The 23,227-nt window shown below is 42.3% G+C and overlaps 2 protein-coding genes across 2 annotated transcripts in view; both read right to left on the reverse strand.

The window, feature by feature from the left end:
* LOC129631317 (tetrapeptide repeat homeobox protein 2-like) overlaps positions 1-23,227 on the reverse strand; it is a 95,323-nt gene that overhangs the window by 66,300 nt on the left and 5,796 nt on the right. The window lies entirely within an intron of this gene.
* Positions 979-18,005, reverse strand: SULT2A1 (sulfotransferase family 2A member 1). The gene is made up of 6 exons (XM_055552249.1): positions 17,870-18,005; positions 14,638-14,846; positions 13,990-14,116; positions 11,381-11,475; positions 2,305-2,482; positions 979-1,091 (listed from the first exon to the last, which is right to left on the reverse strand). The coding sequence occupies exons 1-6, from the start codon at positions 18,003-18,005 to the stop codon at positions 979-981; spliced, it is 858 nt and encodes a 285-aa protein (XP_055408224.1).

Raw genomic sequence — 23,227 nt, forward strand, 5'->3', positions numbered from 1 at the left:
TGGTTGGGCTGAGAGAATTCTCTTTTTGGCCACATTGAAAATCTATAATCGCAATTGTTGTTTTATGGGTCCCACCTTCTATCACCCAGTGGAGGACTCCAGGATTCAAGGCTTCCCACATTCACACAACAAGCAAAAGGAAGAATGCCCGCTTCTGAAATACTGACTCCAGAAGTAATTAAAGAAACATCTAGGTTGCTATCATTTCCTGGTGGGCTTCAGTCAGCTAAAATTAAGACCATCCAGGGCTTCTCTACCATATCCATGTAGGACTACTAGAAACACCATAGTTTTGACTCTACAGATGTGAGAGTTGGACCATAAAGAAGGCTGAGCCCCAAAGAATTGATGTTTTCAAATTGTGGTGCTTCTTTGCTGCAGAAGACTCTTGAGAGTCCCTTGGACAGAAGGAGATCAATCCAGTCAATCCTAAGGAAATCAGCCCTGAATACTCATTGGAAGGACTGAAGTTGAAGCTCCAATACTTTGACCACCTGATGTGAAGAGCCGATCATTGGAAAAGACTCTGCTGCTGGGAAAGATTGAGGGCAAAAGGAGAAAGGGGCATCAGAGGATGAGATGGTTAGATTGCATCACAGACTCAAAGGACATGCATTTGAGCCAACTCACAGATAGTTGGTAACAGAGGACCCTGGCGTGCTGCAGTTCATGGGGTCACAAAGTGTCGGACACAGTTCAGTGACTGAACAACAACAATGATTCTTATGTTATTTCTTGACCACTCTGTGTGAATGAAATGAAACACTAGAAACATTTTTTGAAAGCTGGGATACCAAGAAGCGAAATAGGGGCACCCGGATAACTTTAATAGTCAGGTCCTCAAAGATGCAGAAATTGGATCAATTGAAGCACCAGGATGAAATAACAGGTTTTATGCAATTACTCCCAGTCCTTCACATATATGAGGACAGGAGAGCAATTATCATTGTCCATATAAGATCCAGAAGTTTTACATCATTATTTCCACAGGAACAGATCTTGAGGAAGGTCTGCCATCTTCTCCTGGAATAGTTTATCAAAGGTTTCAGCTTGGGCCACCGTGAAGTAATTTTTCCAGTCCCCAGTCACGCCTGAGAAACATAAAATAGAGACTCACGTCAGATTTAGGGCTCAGTCTCAAGACTCCAGTATAGGTCTTCTAGGTCTATTTCTTTTGATTTATTGCTATTAAGTAGTACACAACATATTCTTACATGTTTTATTTTATATATTAAAAAAATTTATTTATTTGTGGCTGTGCTGAGTCTTTGTTGCTGTGCATCGGCTTTCTCCAGTTGCAGTGAGCGCGGGCTACTCGCTAGTTTCAGCTCACGGGCTCCTCTTGTTGCCAGGCATGTGCTCTAGGGCTTGGCCTCAGCAGCTGTGGTGCATGGGCTCAGTTGCCCACAGCCAGTGGGCAACTAATCGAACCTGTGTCCCCTGCTTTGGCAGGCAGATTCTTAACCACTAAACCACCAGGGAAGCCCTCGATCTATTTTCTTCTGTCTGCTTGACATGGAAATTCCAGTTAATATAGCAGAATGACTAATGGTTTGTTGTTTTCATATGCCTAATGGTCATACTCATTTACACATTGGCCTGCTTGGAACAATTTCCTGCCTTCTCTTCTCTCATCCTGAATGAAATTCATCACCCATAACACTGCTGTATTTTCTATAACAGATCTTCCCTGTGGCTCAAACAGTAAAGAATCTGCCTGCAATGCAGGAGACCCAGGTTCAGTCCCTGGGTTGGGAAGATCCCCTGGAGGAGGGCATGGCAACCCACTCCAGTATTCTTGCCTGGAGACTCTCCTGGACAGATGTCCATGGGGTCTGTAATAACCAGTGTCTAGTCACTTTTTAACAACTTCTATTTCTACCACCTCCATCCAAGCCAACATCATTTCTCACCTGCATTATTGTATTAGATGTCTAACTACTCTTTTCTGTTTTTTTAAATTGTTTATTATTTATTTGGTCATGCAATTATTTATTCTGGAGCCAAATAACCAAGACATAAAACAGAAACAATATTGTAACAAGTTCAATAAACACTTCAAAATGGTCCACACCAAAACAAATTAATCTTAAAATAAATAACTTTCTCAAGCACCTGCAGCCCACATCAGTACTCTAAAAAGAGATGCTGTGATGAGGGCTCACAAGAGATAATTTCAACTGATGAGCAATTTGAATTGATAAATTCAAACATTCCCTACTCCCAATGGTTAGTGTCCTATTATAAGCCAAGAATAATCTCTATATATTCTGATCCATTTTGAAGGCAGAATGTTTTCTTTACCTTTTCTCAAAAGTTGTCCATTCTCCTCAAAACGCTTACCCTTCAGGAGGGAATAATTGGACATATTGTTTTCTTTCATGGCCTGGAAAGAATTGTTTTTGAGGACTGAGTTCAGTTCTTCTGGTTCTAGCTTCTTGCCCAGGAATTGGCAGATCTTCTCCACAGTGCTCCTCGTGTCCTAGAAGAAGAGAAAATCTGAGAGATTATGTAAAAGAGCAAGAACATAGAAAAGGAGATGAGGGGGAGGAGACAGCAGAAAGAGGAGGGGGAGAGGGGAGAGGAAAAGAGGAAAGAAATGTAGAGACGTGAGTAGGGATAGAGTTGGAGGAGTCCAGAGTGGATGAACTGGGCGATTGACATTGACACATAGACACTTTCAATACTAAGCAAAGAATAGGTAACCTATGAGAACCTACTGTATGCACAGAGAACTCTAGTCAATGCTCTGTGGTGACTTAAATGGGAAGGAAATAAAAAAAAAAAAGAGGGGCTATATGCATAGGTATAGCTGATTCACTTTACACTAGAAGCTATGCACACTGTAAAGCAACTATATGTCAATAAAACTTTTGAAAAATTTAAAAATGACTTAGAGAAAGGTTGAAAAAAATAGATCAAAAGACCGTGATGGATTTCCCAGTATAGTTGAATTCAGGACACATTTAAACATTAAAGTGCTATGTTTGTTAAAGAGACTTAAGAAGGGCTTCTAGAGTTATAATCAGGGTTAGGGAAGAGAGTTTCAGGGAGAAATTGACAAAAATTTAAGGAATTGATTTCAGGCCTTGGCTATGTGTCCAAATAATGCTGTTTTTCACAACTAACATTTGAATAAAACAAGAGAGCTTTACCATATCTTCTTATTTATTATCTCAATACTTGGCATATGATCTTGGGAGATTATGATAAGAAAAAAGATTTTATAACCAGAATGGCTTTGCTTTAAATCAGACTTTCCTCTTAGAGGTATAATGCTTTAAAGGTTTTCTTTATTCCATGAGCCTTCAGTATGGTCTAACAAGTAATCACACACCTGGGGCAGCCCTAAGATGGTGGAGGAGTAGGACGGGGAGACCACTTTCTCCCCCACAAATTCATCAAAAAAATCATTTGAATGCTGAGCAATTTCTACAAAACAACTTCTGAACTCTGGCAGAGGACTCCAGGCACACAGAAAGGCAGCCCATTCTCCTCAAAAGGAGGTAGGACAAAATATAGAAGACAAAAAGAGAGACAAAATTGTTAGGGATGGAGACCTGTCCCAGGGAGGGAGTTGTGAAGGAGGAGAAGTTTCCAAACACCAGAAAACCCTCTCACCAGCGGGTCTGTGGGGAGTTGTGGAATCTCAGGGGGCAACATAACTGAGAGGGGGGAAAAAAAGCCCACAGAATATGTGCCTTAAACACAACTCCCAGCAGAGAAATAGCCTAGATGCTCGCGTCTGCCACCAGCAAGTGGGGGAGGCGCAGGTTGCATGCTTAGGGTAAGGACCGGGCCTGAATGCCCAGAGGACAATCTGAAGGAGCTAACATGAGATAGCAACCCAAACTGTGGGATAGCCAGAGAGAGAGAGGAAAAAAAAGAGAGAGAGAGAGAGAGAACTTTCCCTCAAAAAGCTCTAACCTAAGGCACAGGCCTGGTCAGCTCCCAGAACAAAGGATTGAGTGAATACAATAGGAGAGCTAGCTGGCTGTGGACTGGCCCATCTCCATGCCAGAGGCAGAGAGACAGGTGGGCGACAGCCAGAGCCAGAAGGCAGGGGGCATTCTTGGCCCCAGAGACAAGATCCTAACCAAACTGTGAGCAGGCTCCCAGTTGCTAAGTCTTCCTGGGATCCTGGATGGTTGACATCTGCCAGGAGGGTCGCAGCCTGAGATCAGCCCCTCAGAGGAGACACAGGGCACATCTGAGATGGCGTTTTGGCGACACACCCAGGAAACTGAGCGGCTGGGACTGGGGAGGTGATAAGATGCACCCCGCACACCTGGGATAGTGCACTCAAAAAGCACCTGGTCATCTGAGCTCCTCAGACCTGGGAAGGTCACGAAACTCAGGCCCAAACGAGTCTCTGCCTTTGTGGAGTACCCGAGAACCTGAACCTGAGCAGCTTAGACCTGGGAAGTGCACGCAACCCAGGGCCCACTTTGGACAGTTCCCCTTCAGAGCAACCTGGAGCCTGAGCAGTGTAGAGCGGGAAAGCATAGGGGCCATGAAAGTGAAAGTGAAAGTATCTCAGTTGTGTCCAACTCTTTGTGACCCGATGGATTATACAGTCCATGGAATTCTCCAGGCCAGAATACTGGATTGGGTAGCCTTTCCCTTCTCCAGGGGATCTTCCCAACCCAGGGATTGAACCCATGTCTCCCACATTGCAGGCAGATTCTTTACCAGCTGAGCCACAAGGGACGCAAGAGCCACAAGGGACTGAGCTGAGGCAAACCCAGTGTGGTCCATACACTGTGAGCACTCCCCACACATGCCAGTGAAAATTGTTTGCAGTATTCCTCCTACCCTACAGCACAACTGAACAAGTGAGCCTAAATAAGTGACCACCTTCACCCCCTTGTGTCAGGGTGGAAATTAGACACTGAAGAAACTTGCAAACAGAGGAAGCAAAAATAAGCAAAGAGGGAGCTGCTCTGGAAGTGACAGGTGCAATAGATTAAAACCCTGTAGTTAGCATTGACTAAGCATTGGAAGGGGCCTATAGACCTTGAGAAGAAGTATAAGCTGGAACAAGGAACTATCTGAAACTGAACTGACCCCACACTGTCCTCAACAGCTCCAGAGAAATTCCTAGATATATTTTTACTATTATCATTATTTAGTTTTTTATTTTTAATTTCTTTATTACTCCTTTAATTTTCATTTTTATAACCTACTATTACCTTGCAAAAAAGACCCTATTTTTAAAGCAAATTTCACATACATATTTTTAAAATAATTTTTGTGATTGATATTGTTTTGTATTTTTGAGAGTTTAACCTTTAGATGTTTCATCTTTGCTTATTGAAATTTGTTATCAACTTTATACCATTAAGAATCTAATCTTCAGTACTTATTTTTACTTACTGGCTTGATTGCTTTCTCCCCTTTAGACTCTCACTTTTCTCCCCCAGGTCAACTACATATCCTGCCTCCCCTTTCTCTTCTCTACTTAACTCTGTGAATCTCTCTGGGTGTTCCAAGCTGTAGAGAACACTTAGGGAACTGATTACTTGCTATATTGGTCTCCCCCCTTTTGACTGCCCCTCTTCTCCTCTTGGTTATCTCTATCTCCCTCCTCCCTCTTCTCTTCTTTATGTAACTCTGAATTTCTCTGGCTGTCCCTCACTGTAGAGAATCTTTTCACCATTAACCTATATGTTTTATCATCAGTGCTGTATGGATGGAGAAATCTTGAGGCTACCCAAAGAATGAGACTGAAAGCCAGAGGCAGGAGGCTTAAATCCAAAACTTGAGAACACCAGAGAACCCCTATTAATATTAATCGACAAGAGCTCATCCCAAAGCCTCCATACCTACACTGAAACCAAGCACCACCCAACAGCCAACAAGTTCCAGAGCAAGACATACCATGCTAATTCTCCAACAACATAAGAACATAGCCCTGAGCATTAAAGTACAGGCTGCCCAAAGTCACATCAAACCTATCATAGACACCTCAAAACTCACTACTGGACGCTTCATTGCACTCCAGAGAGAAGAGATCCAGCTCTACCCACCAGAACACTGATGCAGGCTTCCTTAACCAGGAAACCTTGACAAGCCACTAGTCTAACCCCACCCACAGGGAGCAACCTCCACAATAAAGAGGAACCAAAAACTTCTAGAATACAGAAAGTCCACCCCAAACAGAGCAATCTAAACAAATTGAAAAGGCAGAGAAATATTCAGCAGATAAAGAACATGATAAATGCCCACCAAACCAAACAAAAGAGGAGGAGATAGGGAGTCTACCTGAAAAAGAATTCAGAATAATGATAGTAAAGATGATCCAAAATCTTGAAAACAAAATGCAGTTACAGATAAATAGAATAGAGACAAGGATTGAGAAGATGCAAGAAATGTTTAACAAGGACCTAGAAGAAATAAAAAAGTCAGTCAATAATGAATAATGCAATAACAGATCAAAAGCACTCTGGAACTAACAGTAACCAACAGTAGAGGGAACCAACAGTAGAGTAACTGAGACAGAAGATAGGATAAGTGAGATGGAAGATACAATAGTGGAAATAAATGAGGCAGAGAGGAAAAAAGAACAAAGAATTAAAAGAAATGAGGACAACCTCAGAGACCTCTGGGACAATGTTAAACACCCCAACATTCAAATCATAGGAGTCCCAGAAGAAGAAGACAAAAAGAAAGGCCGTGAGAAAATACTTGAGGAGATAATAGTTGAAAACTTCCCTAAAATGGGGAAGGAAATAGCCACCGAAGTCCAAGAAACCCAGAGGGTCCCAAACAGGATATAATCAAGGTGAAACACCCCAAGACACATATTAATCAAATTAATGAAGATCAAACACAAAGAGCAAATATTAAAAGAAGCAAGGGTAAAGCAACAAATAGCACATAAGGGGATTCCCATAAGGATAACAGCTGATCTTTCAATAGAAACTCTTCAGGCCAGAAGGGACTGGCAGGACATGCATAAAGTGATGAAAAAGAAAAACCTACAACCCAGATTACTATACCGAGCAAGGATCTCATTCAAATATGAAGGAGAAATCAAAAGCTTTACAGACAAGCAAAAGCTGAGAGAATTCAGCACCACCAAACCAGCTCTTCAATAAATGTTAAAGGATCTTCTGTAGACAGAAAACACAGAAAATGTTTATAAACACAAACTTTAAATGATACAATAGACCAGTTAGACCTAATTGAAATCTAGGATGTTTCACCCCAAAATAATGAATTTCACCTTTACCTCAAGTGCACATGGAACATTCTCGAGGATAGATCACATCCGGGCCATAAATCTAGCCTTGGTAAAGTCAAAAAAGTTGAAATCATTTCGAGCATCTTTTCTGATCACGATGCAGTAAGATTAGACATCAACTACAGGAAAAGAAACTACTAAAAGTACAAACATATGGAGGCAAAACAACACGCTTCTGAATAACCAACAAATCACAGAAGAAATCAAAAAAGAAATCAAAATATGCATAGAAACGAATGAAAATGAAAACACAACAACCCAAAACCTATGGGATTCAGTAAAAGCAGTGCTAAGGAGACGGTTCATAGCAATACAAGCTTACCGCAAGAAACAAGAGAGAAATCAAATATACAACCTAACTTTATACCTAAAGCAACTAGAAAAAGAAGAAATGAAGAACCCCAGGGTTGGTAGAAGGAAAGAAATCATAAAAATTAGAGCAGAAATAAATGAAAAAGAAACCTAGGAGACTATAGCAAAAATCAACAAAACTAAAAGCTGGTTCTTTGAGAAGATAAATATAAGAGATAAAGAATTAGCCAGACTCATCAAGAAAAAAAGGGAGAAGAATCAAATAAACAAAATTAGAAATGAAAATGGAGAAATCACAACAGACAACACAGAAATACAAAGGATCATAAGAGAGTACTATCAGCAACTAAATGCCAATAAAACAGACAACTTGGAAGAAATGGACGAATTCTTAGAAAAGTATAACCTTCCGAAACTGAACCAGGAAGAAGTAGAAAATCTTAACAGACCCATCACAAGCACAGAAATTGAAACTGTAATAAAAAATCTTCCAACAAACAAAGCCCAAGACCAGATGGCTTCACAGGTGAATTCTACCAAAAATTTAGAGAAGAGCTAACACCTATCGTACTCAATTTCTTCCAGAAAATTGCAGAGGAAGGTAAACTGCCAATCTCATTCTATGAGGAGACCATCACCTTAATACCAAAACCAGACAAAGATGCCACAAAAAAAGAACTACAGGCCAATATCACTGATGAACATAGATGCAAAAATCCTTAACAAAATTCTAGCAAACAGAATCCAACAACATATTAAAAAGAGCATACATCATGACCAAATGGGCTTTATCCCAGGGATGCAAGGAGTCCTCAATATTGACAAATCAATCAATGTGATACACCACATTAACAAATCGAAAGATAAAAACCATATGATTATCTCAATAGATGCAGAGAAAACCTTTGATGAAATTCAACATCCATTTATGATAAAAACCCTCCAGGAAGCAGGCATAGAAGGAACATACCTTAACATAATAAAAGCCATATATGATAAACCCATAGCAAACATTATCCTCAATGGTGAAAAATGGAAAGCATTTCCCCTAAGTCAGGAACAAGACAAGGGTGCCCACTCTCACCACTACTATTCAACATAGTTTTGGAAGTTTTAGCCACAGCAATCAGAAAAGAAAGAGAAATAAAAGGAATCCAGATCAGAAATGAAGAAGTAAAACTCTCACTGTTTGCAGATGACATGATCCTCTACATAGAAAACCCTAAAGACTCCACCAGAAAGTTACTAGAGCTAATCAATGAATATAGTAAAGTTGCAGGATATAAAATTCACACACAGAAATCCCGTGCATTCCTATACACTAACAATGAGAATAAAGAAAGAGAAATTAAGGAAATAATTCCATTCACCATTGTGATGAAAAAGATAAAATACTTAGGAATAAAGCTACCTAAAGAAACAAAAGACCTATATATAGAAAACTATAAGACACTGATGAAAGAAATCAAAGATGACACAAATAGATGGAGAAATACACCATGTCCATGGATTGGAAGAATCAACACAGTGAAAATGAGTATACTACCCAAAGCAATCTATAGATTCAATGCAATCCCTATGAAGCTACCAACGGTATTTTTCAGAGAACTAGAACAAATAATTTCACAATTTGTATGGAAATACAAAAAAACCTCGAATAGCCAAAGCAATCTTGAGAAAGAAGAATGGAACTAGAGGAATCAACCTGCCTGACTTCAGACTATACTTACAAAGCTACCACCATCAAGACAGTATGGTACTGGCACAAAGACAGAAATATAGATCGATGGAACAAAATAGAAAGCTCAAAGATAAATCCACGTACCTATGGACACCTTATCTTTGACAAAGGAGTCAAGAATATACAATGGAGAAAAGACAATCTCTTTAACAACTGATGCTGGGACAATTGGTCGACCACTTGTAAAAGAATGAAACTAGAACTCTTTTTAACACCGTACACAAAAATAAACTAAGAATGGATCAAAGATCTAAATGGAAGACCAGAAACTATAAAACTGCTAGAGGAAAACATAGGCAAGCACTCTCTGACATAAATCACAGCAGGATCCTCTATGACCCACCTCCCAGAGTAATGGAAATAAAAGCAAAAATAAACAAATGGGACCTAATTAAACTTAAAAGCTTTTGCACAATGAAGGAAACTATAAGCAAGGTGAAAAGACAGCCTTCAGAATGAGAGAAAATAATACCGAATGAAGCAACTGCCAAAGAATTAATCTCAAAAATATACAAGCAGCTCATGCAGCTCAATTCCAGAAAAATAAATGACCCAATCAAAAAATGGGCCAAAGAACTAAACAGACATTTCTCCAAAGAAGACATACAGATGGCTAACAAACACCTAAAAAGATGCTCAATATCACTCATTATCAGAGAAATGCAAATTAAAGCTACATTAAGGTACCATTTCACGCTGATCAGAAGGCTGCTATAAAGAAGTCTACAAACAATAAATGCTGGAGAGGGTGTGGAGAAAAGGGAACAGTCTTACACTATTGGTGGGAATGCAAACTAGTATAGCCACTATGGAGAGTCTTTAAAAAACTGGAAATAGAACCTGCACATGATCCAGCAATCCCACTGCTGGGTGTACACACCGAGGAAACCAAAATTGAAAGAGACACATGTACCCTAATGTTCATCGCAGCACTGTTTACAATAGCTAGGACATGGAAGCAACCTAGACGTCGATCCGCAGGTGAATGGATAAGAAAGCTGTGGTACATATACACAATGGAATATTACTCAGCTATTAAAAAGAATGCATTTGAATCAGTTCTAATGAGGTGGATGAAACTGGAGTCTATTATACAGAGTGAAACAAGTCAGAAAGAAAAACACCAATACAGTATATTAATGCATATATATGGAATTTAGAAAGATGGTAACGATGACCCTATATGCGAGACAGCAAAAGAGACACAGATGTAAAGAACGGACTTTTGGACTCTGTGGAAGAAGACCAGGGTGGGATGATTTGAGAGAATAGCATTGAAACATATATTACCATTTGTGAAATAGGTCACCAGTCCAGGTTCGATGCATTAAACAGGGTGCTCAGGGCAGGTGCACTGGGATGACCCTGAGGGATGGGATGCGGAGGGAGGTGGGAGGGGGGTTCAGGATGGGGAACATGTGTACACCCATGGCTGATTCATGTTAATGTATGGCAAAACCCACTACACTATTGTAAGATAATTAGCTTCCAATTAAAATAAATAAATTAAATAAAAGAAATCACACACCTGTAAAAATAATAACAACAACAAGAACAACACAGACAGAACAGAACAAAAATCCTAACAAAAAGAAAACAAAGGGGTTCCCCTGGTAGCTCAGTGTTAAAGATTCTGCCTGTCAGTTCAGGAAACATGGGTTCGGTCCCTGGTCTGGGAGGATCCCACCTGCCTCGGAGCAACTCAGCCCGTGTGGCATCACTTTTGAGCCTGTGCTCTAGAATCCAGGCACTGCAACAAGAGTACCCTTGGCTCATCACAGCTAGAGAAAGCCTGAGGACAGCCATGAAGACCCAGCACAGCCAATACATAAATAAAATCCTTTTGTAAAAAAGCCCTTCACCTTATGGTGAAACAAAGAAAAACATGTGAAGAAAGAGAGCTCGGAGCTTTGAGGTGTCAACCAGAAATAAGGCAATGAAGACCAGGTTGCTATTCTCACTCCTATTGACTACAGGCTAAACTTTGAGAAGGTGAAAGGGAGACACGGGAATGGAGGGAAGGTGGCGGGGGTGCAGATAGTGGTGAGAGAGAGTGTGTTGACTCTAAGAGCAATAGTTACCCATTTCATCTCTTCATAGCTCAGTATCAGGAAGTTCTCCTTGTCTCTCATGGACATCCAGCCCCGAGTGTGGTCAAACCACGATCCAAATATCACTGCATGGAGGGGAGGCAGAAAGAGTGAGTAGATGACACATGGAATGAAAGCAGGGGCCCATATACTATGTTCACTCTGTGGGCACAGTGATTAGCACGATGCTGGGCACATCTACGCTTGTTATAACTGGTATCCAACACCATGGATTTGCCCTTTAACAAGCCTAATGCCTTTGCAGCAGGTTTTGTATACAGTTTTCAAGGGTCTGTAAGGAGATCATGTCCAGTGAACCATGTAGTCTGAGACGTGGCTTTTTTTTTTCCTCTTATCTGTTCAGCATTTAGATATTTTTGCTTGTTAGGTACATTCTCACGACACTTGTTTCCCACCCCCCTCCCCCGTCATCTTCCCTTCATTGTTGCTGTTGGAATTGTGATTCCCTGGGAGACCAAATCAGGAAGGGAATACTGGCTTCAGTAGTTCCAGTGCGCCCACCTAGTTGCCCCATGGCATGTGGGATTTTCCCAGACCAGGGATCAAACCCATGTCGCCCACCTTGGCAGGCAGATTCTGAACCACTGGACCACCAGGGAAATCTTGTTGCTCTTTTTCTGAAAGAGTAGCCTGAAGCAAATCAGGAGATTTGCTTCAGGAGTTCACTCAGGATCAGCTCAATAAAAACTATGACTTGCAGTGTTTGAAGATTGGACTTTAGTGTTGAGGGCAAAAAAAAAAAAAAGTGAGGGAACCTGAACTGTTCAATATAGAAGTGATGATTGTGTCATAGCCTGGAAGGGCTGAAGAGCATGCAGATGAGGACAATAAAGAGTCGGTGGCATTACTCTCATAGACCAAGGCCATCACTGGATTCTCCCGTATCGACAGCAGCACCATCAACTGTCTTGGTGACCCGTGTGTCCCCAGCTGCCCAAGAAGCAGAAAAGATGTCGAGTTATGGCAGAATGTTGGCAGACAGGGAGCAGAGTGCATGTCCACTGATGGCAGGATGCCCTCTGTGAGCATCAAAGAGTGACATTAATAGATCTCTTAATGACATTACTAAGATCTTTTTGCTTTATTTCATGTTGTATTTGATTATTTACTTGTCATCTCACACTGATGATAATGGGGCTTCCCAGGTGGCAAAGAATCTTCCCAGTGGTAAAGAATCTGCCTGCCAATGCAAGAGGGCTAGAGATGTGCATTCCATCCCTGGGTCAGGAAACCCCCCTGGAGGAGGGAATAGTAACCCACTCCGATATTCTTGGACAATTCCATGGACAGAGGAGCCTGGTGGGCTACAGTCCAGGGAGTTGCAACGAGTCAGAGATGATTGATCGACTGAGCACTCACATACAAGTGGCAAGCACCACCCTAGGAAAAATTCAAAGATGTTGCATTTTAGTGGAGATACATGTGGCAGAAACAAACAGAATACATACTCACTGGTGATGAGTGCTAAGGGGGGAAAAAGATGAAACTATAGAGATGGGAGAGATGCTATTTTGTATAGTTTATGAAAAGGATCAGACACGACTGAACGACTAAACAACAATGGCCCTCTCCAGTGAAGATGTCCATGGGCTACTAAAGAAACAGTTCTGAAACCGGGAGATGTATCATAGGTGAGATACTAGATTCATCACATAGTTTTGAGAAAAACTGCAACATTTCAAGTATCTGAGAATGCTTAGATGTTATGCATAATTAAAAGTATAGAGAGGTTTCCCTGGTGGTCCAGTGGTTAAGACTCTGTGCTCCAGTTCAGGGGGCCAGGGTTCTACCCCTGGTCAGGGAACTAGATCCCACATGCTGCAATGAAAGAACCCCCAAGCCACAACTAAGATGGAAGAATTCACCTTCCACATCTAAGACCTGATGCAGCCAGATAAATGAATAATTTAAAAAAATAGAGGTCCTGAGTGAATGCGTGCTAAGTCACTACAGTTGTGTCTGACTCTCTGTGATCCCAGTGACTGGAGTGTTCCAGGCTCCTCTCTATGGGATTTGCCTTGCAAGAATACTGGAGTGGGTTGTCATGCCCTCCTCCAGGAGATCTTCCCGACCCAGGGACAGAACCTGTATCTCCTGCATCTCCTGTACTACAGCCCGATTCTTTACCCACTGAGCAACCTGGGAAGCCCATAAAGGTCCTGGCATAATGCATACAGTTTTTAGACACAGAGGACAAGAGAATTAAGGGACTTTTCAAGAGATGCACCCATAAATGGTGGAAAGTCAGGATTGTATTGTCCAGGAAGCCAATGAAAGCTGACTTTCACAAATTTAGGAGAGTACAGGAGAAGAATGTGAATGCTTTCTGTTAGTATTAGGTCATGGAGATTCAGAAGATAGCTAGGATAGTTTCTGATGGGGCAAACAAAAGGGCTGGTTGAAGTCCTTCTGCTTTACAAGATAGTATGTGGATTTAGAAAATTTGGGTTCCAGTGGTGATGGAACCCTATACTCATGCATTGGTTAGATGTATAGACCTCAAGTTGGGTAAAAAAATAAAAAGAGGCCTGATGAAGGACTCTGACAACTCCCAGCTTTCATATTTTACATTCACTCACCATTTCCTTCGACGAACCATTCAAAGTATTGTTCCAGTGACTGTGGTCGCTTAACAAATTTTGCACTCCTCCAGAAAAAATAACCAGACACTAAAACATCTCTGGGATTTCTGATGAGGTAGATCATCTTAAAGAGAAAAATTGGATCATGAAAAATCAATAGTCATTTTCTAACCTTCTTAATCATCATAAAAATGGAAAAAAAAAACCAGTTCCTAGAAAGTGCCCTTTAAATATCATGGATTATTTTAATAAACTAGTTATTATATTCATTAATCAAATATGTATTTTAAAGTTCCTGTGAACTAGTCACTGGACCAATAGTAAGGCCCTAACTAATGAAGAGGAAAGCATTGTTCTTTCCCTCTGGGATACTATAGACTAAAGAATCTTCCTGTCGATGCAAGAGATGCCAGAGATGTGGGTTTAATCTCTGGGTCGGGAATATCCCTTGGAGTAGGGCATGGCAACCCACTCCAGTATTCTTGCCTAGAAAATCTCATGGAAAGCAGAGCCTGGTGGGCTACAGTCCATGGGGTCAAAAAGAGTCATGAACATGACTTAAGAACATGACTTAAGCAACAGAGCACCACCACTGGCCCACCAGGGAAGCCCTGATGAAGACTGTCTTGACTGCTGTACACTGACCTTGGCCTTGGATTTGAAGAAAGACTTGGGGAAGAATTGGATGGGAAGGTGAGAACTGATGAGACGTGGGCCTTCCTTCTCCTTTAGTAATTCATACCCAGTCTTAGTCTCTACCCAGGGGGAGCGGTCCCAAATGGGCTCAGATCGGACCCACTTGGGATCCCCCTTGGAGTAAATCAGGCAGACAGTTTCAATCAACCAGTTTGTTCCTAGATAAAGAAAGGAAAACTATGATCAATCATTTTAATCTGACTCTAAAAAATTCTTATAATGTATACAGATCATAAAAGGTACCATCTTAACCATCTTTAAATGTACAGTTGAGTTGTTGTTTAGTCACTCAGTCATGTCCAACTCTTTTTGCAACCCCATGGACTGTAGCCCTCCAGGATCCTCTGTCCATGAGATTTCCCAGGCAAGAATACCGGAGTGGGTTACCATTTCCTTCTCCAGGGGATCTTCCTGACCCAGGGATTGTATGCACGTCTCCTGCATAGGCAAGCAGACTCTTTACCACTGAGCCACCAGGCACCCCTTTACAGCTCTGTAGGGTTAAGTCTATTTACACGGTTGTGCAAACGATCTGCAGAACTTTTCCATCTTGCACAGCTGAACCTCTTGCCCATTAAGGAACAACTTCTCATTTTCTTCTCCTCCCAGTCCCTGGCAACCATTCTACTTTCTCTTTCTGATACCTCATTTAAGTGGAGTCTTACATACCATGCAGAGCTTGGTGGCTCAAATGATAAAAAATCTGCCTGCAGTGCAGGAGACCCAGGTTCGATCCCTGGGTCAGAAGATCCCCTGGAGAAGGAAATGGCTACAGACTCCAGTGTTCTTGCTTGAAGAAACCCATGGACAGGGAAGCCTGGAGGGCTACAGTCTCTGGGATCATGAAGAGCCAGACACAACTGAACAACTAACTCTTTCACTTCACTCCATACATACTATGTCTTCATAGTTTATCCATGTTGTAGCAAGTGTCAGAACTCCATTCCTTTCTAAGGCTAAATAATATTCTCAATATGTGGATAATAAATTTTGTTTACCCATTCATCTGTCAATGGACCTTTGGGTTGCTTCTATGCTTAAATCTATTTGTTTAAATCCCTTGAACATGTTCCTGTTGCTCTTGGCCTTTGAACAGATTCTCATTGCCCTTGGCTCATTATGACCACAGCACTTCTGATGACTTCAGCCTTGCTTCTTGCCCAATCACTGTCCCTCTATGACCCTGCCACTCTTAGATATATGATCCACATCCTTTCAGTTCAGTGGATTTGTCAAGTTCTTTTCCAATTCCTGATTTCTATCCATGCTGATATGCTGATACCTTTACTGGAAAATCTCTCCTTTCTGAACAGTTATATTTATTTATGCATTTATTTTTGGCTAGGTCTTGCTGTACTTGGGCTTTCTCCAGCCGGGGTGAGCAGGGGGCGACTCTCTAGTTGTGATGCTCGGGCTTCTCATTGCAGTGACTTCTCCTGTTGCAGAGCACGGGCTCTAGAGCCGGCAGGCTACGGTGGTTGTGGCACATGGGCATAATTGCTCCACAGCGTGGAGGATCTTCCTGGACCAGGGGTTGAACCCATGTCCCCTGCACTGGCATGCAGATTGTTACCCACTGGACCATCAGGGAAGTCCTGGAAAATATCTCTTTTCATGAAATAATTTCACATTCACTCTGTAAAAAAAAAACATTTTATTTTCCTGCTGCTAATTCTTTCCTTTTTCTAAAAAAAGATTTATTTATTTTATCATTAACGCCTGGGCTGTTTTCATTGTTGCACTCAGACTTTGTCTAGTTGCAGTGAGCAGGGGCTACTGAGAAGCCTTCTCATTGCAGTGGCTGCTTTTCTTGTGAAGCACAGGCTCTGGGCACATGGGCTTCAGCAGTTGTGGCTTGTGGGCCCTAGAGCACGGGCTCAGTAGTTGCGGGATACAGGCTGAGTTGCGCCGCAGGATGTGGAATCTTCCCTGACCAGGGATCAAACAGCGAAGCCCCGCGTTCACTCTTTCTGATCTCAATTTAGTGTCATTTCTTCTACCTTGCCGTTTGGCTGCGGTAGTTATGTTTTATTCCCCACCCCAGCCCTCCCACCTTGTTTTATTGATTTAACTAACAAGTTAAGGATGTATATGCTTAACACCCTCAGTTCAAAAACAGTGGGGTCAACATGGCAAGACTAAACTCTCCATTGCTCCATTATATTATACAAGTAACTGGATCAAACTTGTTTCTGCTAGCAGGGAGCTTATTGTCTCTTTCATATAAAGCAGAAATAGGGCATCCCTGGGGGCTCAGTGGTAAAGAATCCGCCTGCCAATGCAGGAGACATGGGTTCAATCTCTGACCCGGGAAGATCCCACAGGCAGTGGGGCAACTAAGCCCATGCGCCAAAACTACTGAGCCATGATCAGTGAACTACTGAAGCCGTGGAACCCCAGCTCCACAACAAGAGAAGTTACCTCTAGAGAAGCCCTCACACTGCAACTGGAGAAGGCCCAGGCAGCAGTGAAAACCTAACACAGTCCAAAATAAATCAAGAATAAGAATAAAAGCAAGAAGCAAAATTCTATTAAAAAAATAATGTATATTTAAGGTGTACATGTTCATTTGTTACATGTCACATTGTGAAAAGACTACCCCTGTCAAGCTAATTAACATATATGTCTCACAGAATTACCTCCTTCCACTACTTCTAGGGCTTCCCTGGTGGCTCAGTGGTAAAGAATCTACCTGCCAGTGCAGGAGACAGAAGAGATTAGGATTCAATCCCTCAGTCAGGAAGATCCCCTGGAGAAGGAGATGGCAGCCCTCTCCAGTATTCTTACTTGGAGAATCCCATGGACAGAGGAGCCTGGTGGGCTATGGTTCATGAGGTTTCACAATGAGGCGGACAGGACTGGGCGACTAAACAACAGCAGCCCATTTCCTCCACAGACTTCACTCTCCATCTTCTTCCACTCCTCTCTACAAACAGCCTTGGGCTTCATTCTGCCTTGGGCTTCATTCCCATGGTTTCCTCCGATGCCTTTGATCACCTCTCTGAGCACTCAGCTGACTGTGTGACTGCCTGGCTCAATCCTTTTCTCTGGGCATCAGCGGTATCAGTGCACATATCTATTCCCCTAATGCATTGTCGGCATACAGAAAGCGTTCCACCTGTGTGCTGAATGAATGAGGGCCGCAGCCACAGCCTGTCAGTATCTGATCCTGCTTCCTTACCTGATTTGGGGAAAGTCAGCAGTAAGACATCTTCATCTTTAATAAGAAAACTCTCCTGCACCTCTCTCAGGAGTTCAGGTGAGTAATCCAGGCTTGGGAAGGGTATCCCTTCAAACCACAGAAACTTTCCTGTCATGACGATGAGCTCTTTCTACCTCTTGTGAGCTTTTTAGCCATAGTCACTGTTGGACTGGGAGATCCGTTTTATAGTCAACATCGAACAATCATTAATCTCTCCCAGGTTGTTGATGAGTGTGCCTGTCCATAAAAAGAGAGGGTCACAAGATTGATAATATTGGGCAACCGTGAAGTCATTCAGAGAACATTCTGGTGTGACCTGATTTTCACTTCATGGGAGGGAACCGGGAGTTTAGTAACAAGATGGAGGGTGTAGACATGTGGTGGATTAAAAATGTATATCTTTAAGTTTATTATTTATTGGCTGCGCCAGGTCTTCATTGGTGTGTGTGGGCTTTTTCTAGCTGCAGCAAGCAGAGGTTACTCTCTTGTTGCCAAGCTGGGGATCTAGGCAGCTGGGCTGAATATATAGCACAGAGGCTAAGTTGTGCATTGGCACGTGGAAACTTTCCAGACTGGGTATCGAACCTGAGTCCCTTGCATTGGCAGGCAGAATCCTAACCACTGGACCACCAGGGGAATCCTAAAAAAATATTTTAAATAAGGTTTGTTATATTTTTTCAACACTTTTAGATGTATAGGAAAATTGTAAAGATAATGTAAAGACTTCTCATAGTCCATACATTATTAGGACTTCCTTAGTTTTTACATAACTAACTGGATCTTTGGTCCAAGATCCCATCCCAGATGCTACATTACATTGGGTCTTCATGTCTCCTTAGGTCTGTCTTGGCTGAGACAGTTTCTCAGACTTTCCTTGTCTTTGATGACTTTGACAGTTTTGAGGATTACTGGTCAGGTATTTTGGGGAAGTTCCCTCTCTTGGGATGTGCCCGATGTTTTTCTCCAAATTAGACTGGGTTTCTGGGTTTCAGAGAGAAGATCACAGAGGTAAAATACTAGTACACTCACACATTTAGAGGGTATTTACTATCAACCTGACATCTCAGTTGTATTTGACTCTTTGGGACCCCATAGAATTCTCTAGACCACAATACTGGAGTGGGTAGCTTTCCCCTTCTCCAGGGGATCTTCCCAACCCAGGGACCAAACCCAGGTCTCCCACATTGCAGGTGGAGCTTTACCAGCTGAGCCACATGGGGCTTTCCCTCATAGCTCAGTTGATAAAGAATCCACCCGCAATGCAGGAGATCCCAGTTCGATCCTTGGGTTGGGAAGATCCACTGAAAAAGTGAATGGCTACCCACTCCGGTATTCTGGCCTGGAGAATTCCATGGACTCTATACTCCATGGGGTCAAAAGAGTCAGCCAGGGCTGAGTGACTTTCACTTTCACTGGCATCTCATTTTTGATGTTGATTTTGATGACCTGGCAGAAGTAATGTTTGTTAGCTTTATGATTATACAGTGGAAGTGAGAAATAGATTTAAGGGACTAGATCTGATAGATAGAGTGCCTGATGAACTATGGAATGAGGTTCGTGACATTGTACAGGAGACAGGGATCAAGACCATCCCCATGGAAAAGAAATGCAAAAAAGAAAAATGGCTGTCTGAGGAGGCCTTAGAAATAGCTGTGAAAAGAAGAGAAGTGAAAAGCAAAGGAGAAAAGGAAAGATATAAGCATCTGAATGCAGAGTTCCAAAGAATAGCAAGGAGAGACAAGAAAACCTTCCTCAGTGATCAATGCAAAGAAATAGAGGAAAACAACAGAATGGGAAGGACTAGAGATCTCTTCAAGAAAATTAGAGATACCAAGGGAACATTTCATGCAAAGATATGCTTGATAAAGGACAGAAATGGTATGGACCTAACAGAAGCGGAAGATATTAAGAAGAGGTGGCAAAAATACACAGAAGAACTGTACAAAAAAGATCTTCACGACCCAGATAATCACAATGGTGTGATCACTCACCTAGAGCCAGACATCCTGGAATATGAAGTCAAGTGGGCCTTAGAAAGCATCACTACGAACAAAGCTAGTGGAGGTGATAGAATTCCAGTTGAGCTATTTCAAATCCTGAAAGACGATGCTGTGAAAGTGCTGCACACAATATGCCAGCAAATTTGGAAAACTCATCAGTGGCCACAGGACTGGAAAAGGTCAGTTTTCATTCCAATCCCAAAGAAAGGCAATGCCAAAGAATGCTCAAATTACCACACAATTGCACTCATCTCACACGCTAGTAAAGTAATGTTCAAAATTCTCCAAGCCAAGCTTCAGCAGTACGTGAACCGTGAACCTCCAGATGTTCAAACTGGTTTTAGAAAAGGCAGAGGAACCAGAGATCAAATGGCCAACATCCACTGAATCATCGAAAAAGCAAGAGAGTTCCAGAAAAACATCTATTTCTGCTTTATTGACTATGCCAAAGCCTTCGATTGTGTGGATCACAATAAACTGTGGAAAATTCTGAAAGAGATGGGAATACCAGACCACCTGACCTGCCTCTTGAGAAACCTGTATGCAGGTCAGAAGCAACAGTTAGAACTGGACATGGAACAACAGACTGGTTCCAAATAGGAAAAGGAGTCCATCAAGGCTGTATATTGTCACCCTGCTTATTTAATGTATATGCAGAGTACATCATGAGAAACGCTGGGCTGGAAGAAGCACAGGCTGGAATCAAGATTGCCAGAAGAAATATCAATAACATCAGATATACAGATGACACCACCCTATGGCAGAAAGTGAAGAGGAACTAAAAAGCCTCTTGATGAAAGTGAAAGAGGAGAGTGAAAAAGTTGGCTTAAAGCTCAACATTCAGAAAACGAAGATCATGGCATCCGGTCCAACCACTTCATGGGAAATAGATGGGGAAACAGTGGAAACAGTGTCAGACTTTATTTTCTTTATTTTGGGGGGCTCCCAAATCACTGCAGATGGTGACTGCAGCCATGAAATTAAAAGACGCTTACTCCTCGGAAGGAAAGTTATGACCAACCTAGATAGCATATTCAAAAGCAGAGACATTACTTTGCCAACAAAGGTCCGTCTAGTCAAGGCTATGGTTTTTCCAGTGGTCATGTATGGATGTGAGAGTTGGACTGTGAAGAAAGCTGAGTGCCAAAGAATTGATGCCTTTGAACTGTAGTGTTGGAGAAGACTCTTGAGAGTCCCTTGGACTGCAAGGAGATCCAACCAGTCCATTCTGAAGGAGATCCTGGGTATTCTTTGGAAGGAATGATGCTAAAGCTGAAACTCCAGTATTTCAGCCACCTCATGCGAAGAGTTGACTCATTGGAAAAGACTCTGATGCTGGGAGGGATTGGGGGTAGGAGGAGAAGGAGATGACAGAGGATGAGATGGCTGGATGGCATCACCGACTCGATGGATGTGAGTTTGAGTGAATTCTGGGAGTTGGTGATGGACAGGGAGGCCTGGCATGCTGCAATTCATGGGGTCACAAAGTGTCCGACACGACTGAGCGACTGAAATGAACTGAACTGAACTGAGATTTCCCCATGGTAAATTTACTCTCACCTTCTTCCTTTTTTTTTTTGTTTTTAAATTTTTTTCTTGGCCAGGCCTAATGGCACGTGGGAGCTTAGTTCTCTGATCAGAGATTGAACCCATACCCCTAGCTTTGGAAGCTCAGAGTCTTAACCACTGGACTGCCAAGGAAGTCCTTACCTTCCTTCCTTTTATGTGGGCATATTTAAAAGATGAAGTCTAGACCTGAAGATATTAATGAGGACATCTCCTGTAAACTCTAATTGAGGAATCTTTAAAAAATAATTGAGGGAGGGTATGGGGAGGGAGGAGGGTTCAGGATGGGGAACACAGGTATACCTCTGGCGGATTCATTTCGATATTTGGCAAAACTAATACAATATTGTAAAGTTTAAAAATAAAATAAAATTAAAAAAAAATAATTGTCTGCTGCTGCTGCTGCTGCTTCTGCTAAGTCGCTTCAGTCGTGTCCAACTCTGCGACCCCACAGACGGCAGCCCACCAGGCTCCCTCGTCCCTGGGATTCTCCAGACAAGAATACTGGATTGGGTTGCCATTTCCTTCTCCAATGCATGAAAGTGAAAAGTCAAAGTGAAGTCACTCCGTGGTGTCCCACTCTTAGCGACCTCATGGACTACAGCCTACCAGGCTCCTCCACCCATGGGATTTTCCAGGCAAGAGTACTGGAGTGGGGTGCCATTGCCTTCTCCGAATAATTGTCTGGTACCATTCAAATTGGGGGTGGAGGAGAAGGGGACGACAGAGGATGAGATGGCTGGATGGCATCACTGACTCGATGGACGTGAATCTGAGTGAACTCTGGGAGTTGGTGATGGACAGGGAGGCCTGGTGTGCTGCGATTCATGGGGTTGCAAAGAGTCGGACACAACTGAGTGACTGAACTGAACTGAACCATTCAAATTATCAAATTGTTATTTTAAAACAACCATAAGAAAAGAAAAACTAAAATATGGTCCAAAGAAATTAGAAGGGAGAATGTAAACTAAATCCTGGATTGATTCCTAAACCACAGAAAATGCTATTATTTTATTATTGGGACAGTTGACCACATTTGAATGCACATTGTGGATTAGATAATAACATTGCATCAATACTAACTTCCCTGATTTCTGTCATTTTTGTGTTTATAAAGGAAATATTCTTGATCCTAGAAAATATAAAGTTTTTTTTAAAAATAATTGTCTTTGTTTATTTTTAACTCTGCTGGGTCTTAGTTGCTGCCCAGGCTTTTTCTCTAGTTGCGGTGAGCAGGTTTCTCCTTGCTGTGGCTTCTCTTGTTGTGGAGCACGGGCTCTAGGGCCCAAGAGCTTCAGTAGTTGGGGCTCTCGGGCTCTGGAGCACAGGCTCAATAGTCGTGGTGCATGGGCTTAGTTGCTCTGGGACATGTGGGATCTTCCCAGACCAGGGAGGAACCCCTGTCTCCTGCATTGACAGGTGGACTCTTAACCACTGAGCCACCAGACAAATCTCATACACTGAAGTTTTGAGGGATAAAAGCAAAGGATTTCTGAATGGCTGAAAAAGTTTATATTGTATATTAGAGTGAAAGAAATGAAAGCATAATATAGCAAATGTTGCAAAAGATTCAGTTCAGTTCAGTCGTTCAGTCGTGTCAGAGTCTTTGTGACCCCATGAATCGCAGCACGCCAGGCCTCCCTGTCCATCAGGGTAAACTCCCGGAGTTTACCCAAATTCATGTCCATCGAGTCAGTGATGCCATCCAGCCATCTCATCCTCTGTTGTCCCCTTCTCCTCCTGCCCCTGATCCCTCCCAGCATCAGGGTCT

Source organism: Bubalus kerabau, chromosome 17 (genome assembly GCF_029407905.1).
Source record: "Bubalus kerabau isolate K-KA32 ecotype Philippines breed swamp buffalo chromosome 17, PCC_UOA_SB_1v2, whole genome shotgun sequence".
NCBI lineage: Eukaryota > Metazoa > Chordata > Mammalia > Artiodactyla > Bovidae > Bubalus > Bubalus kerabau.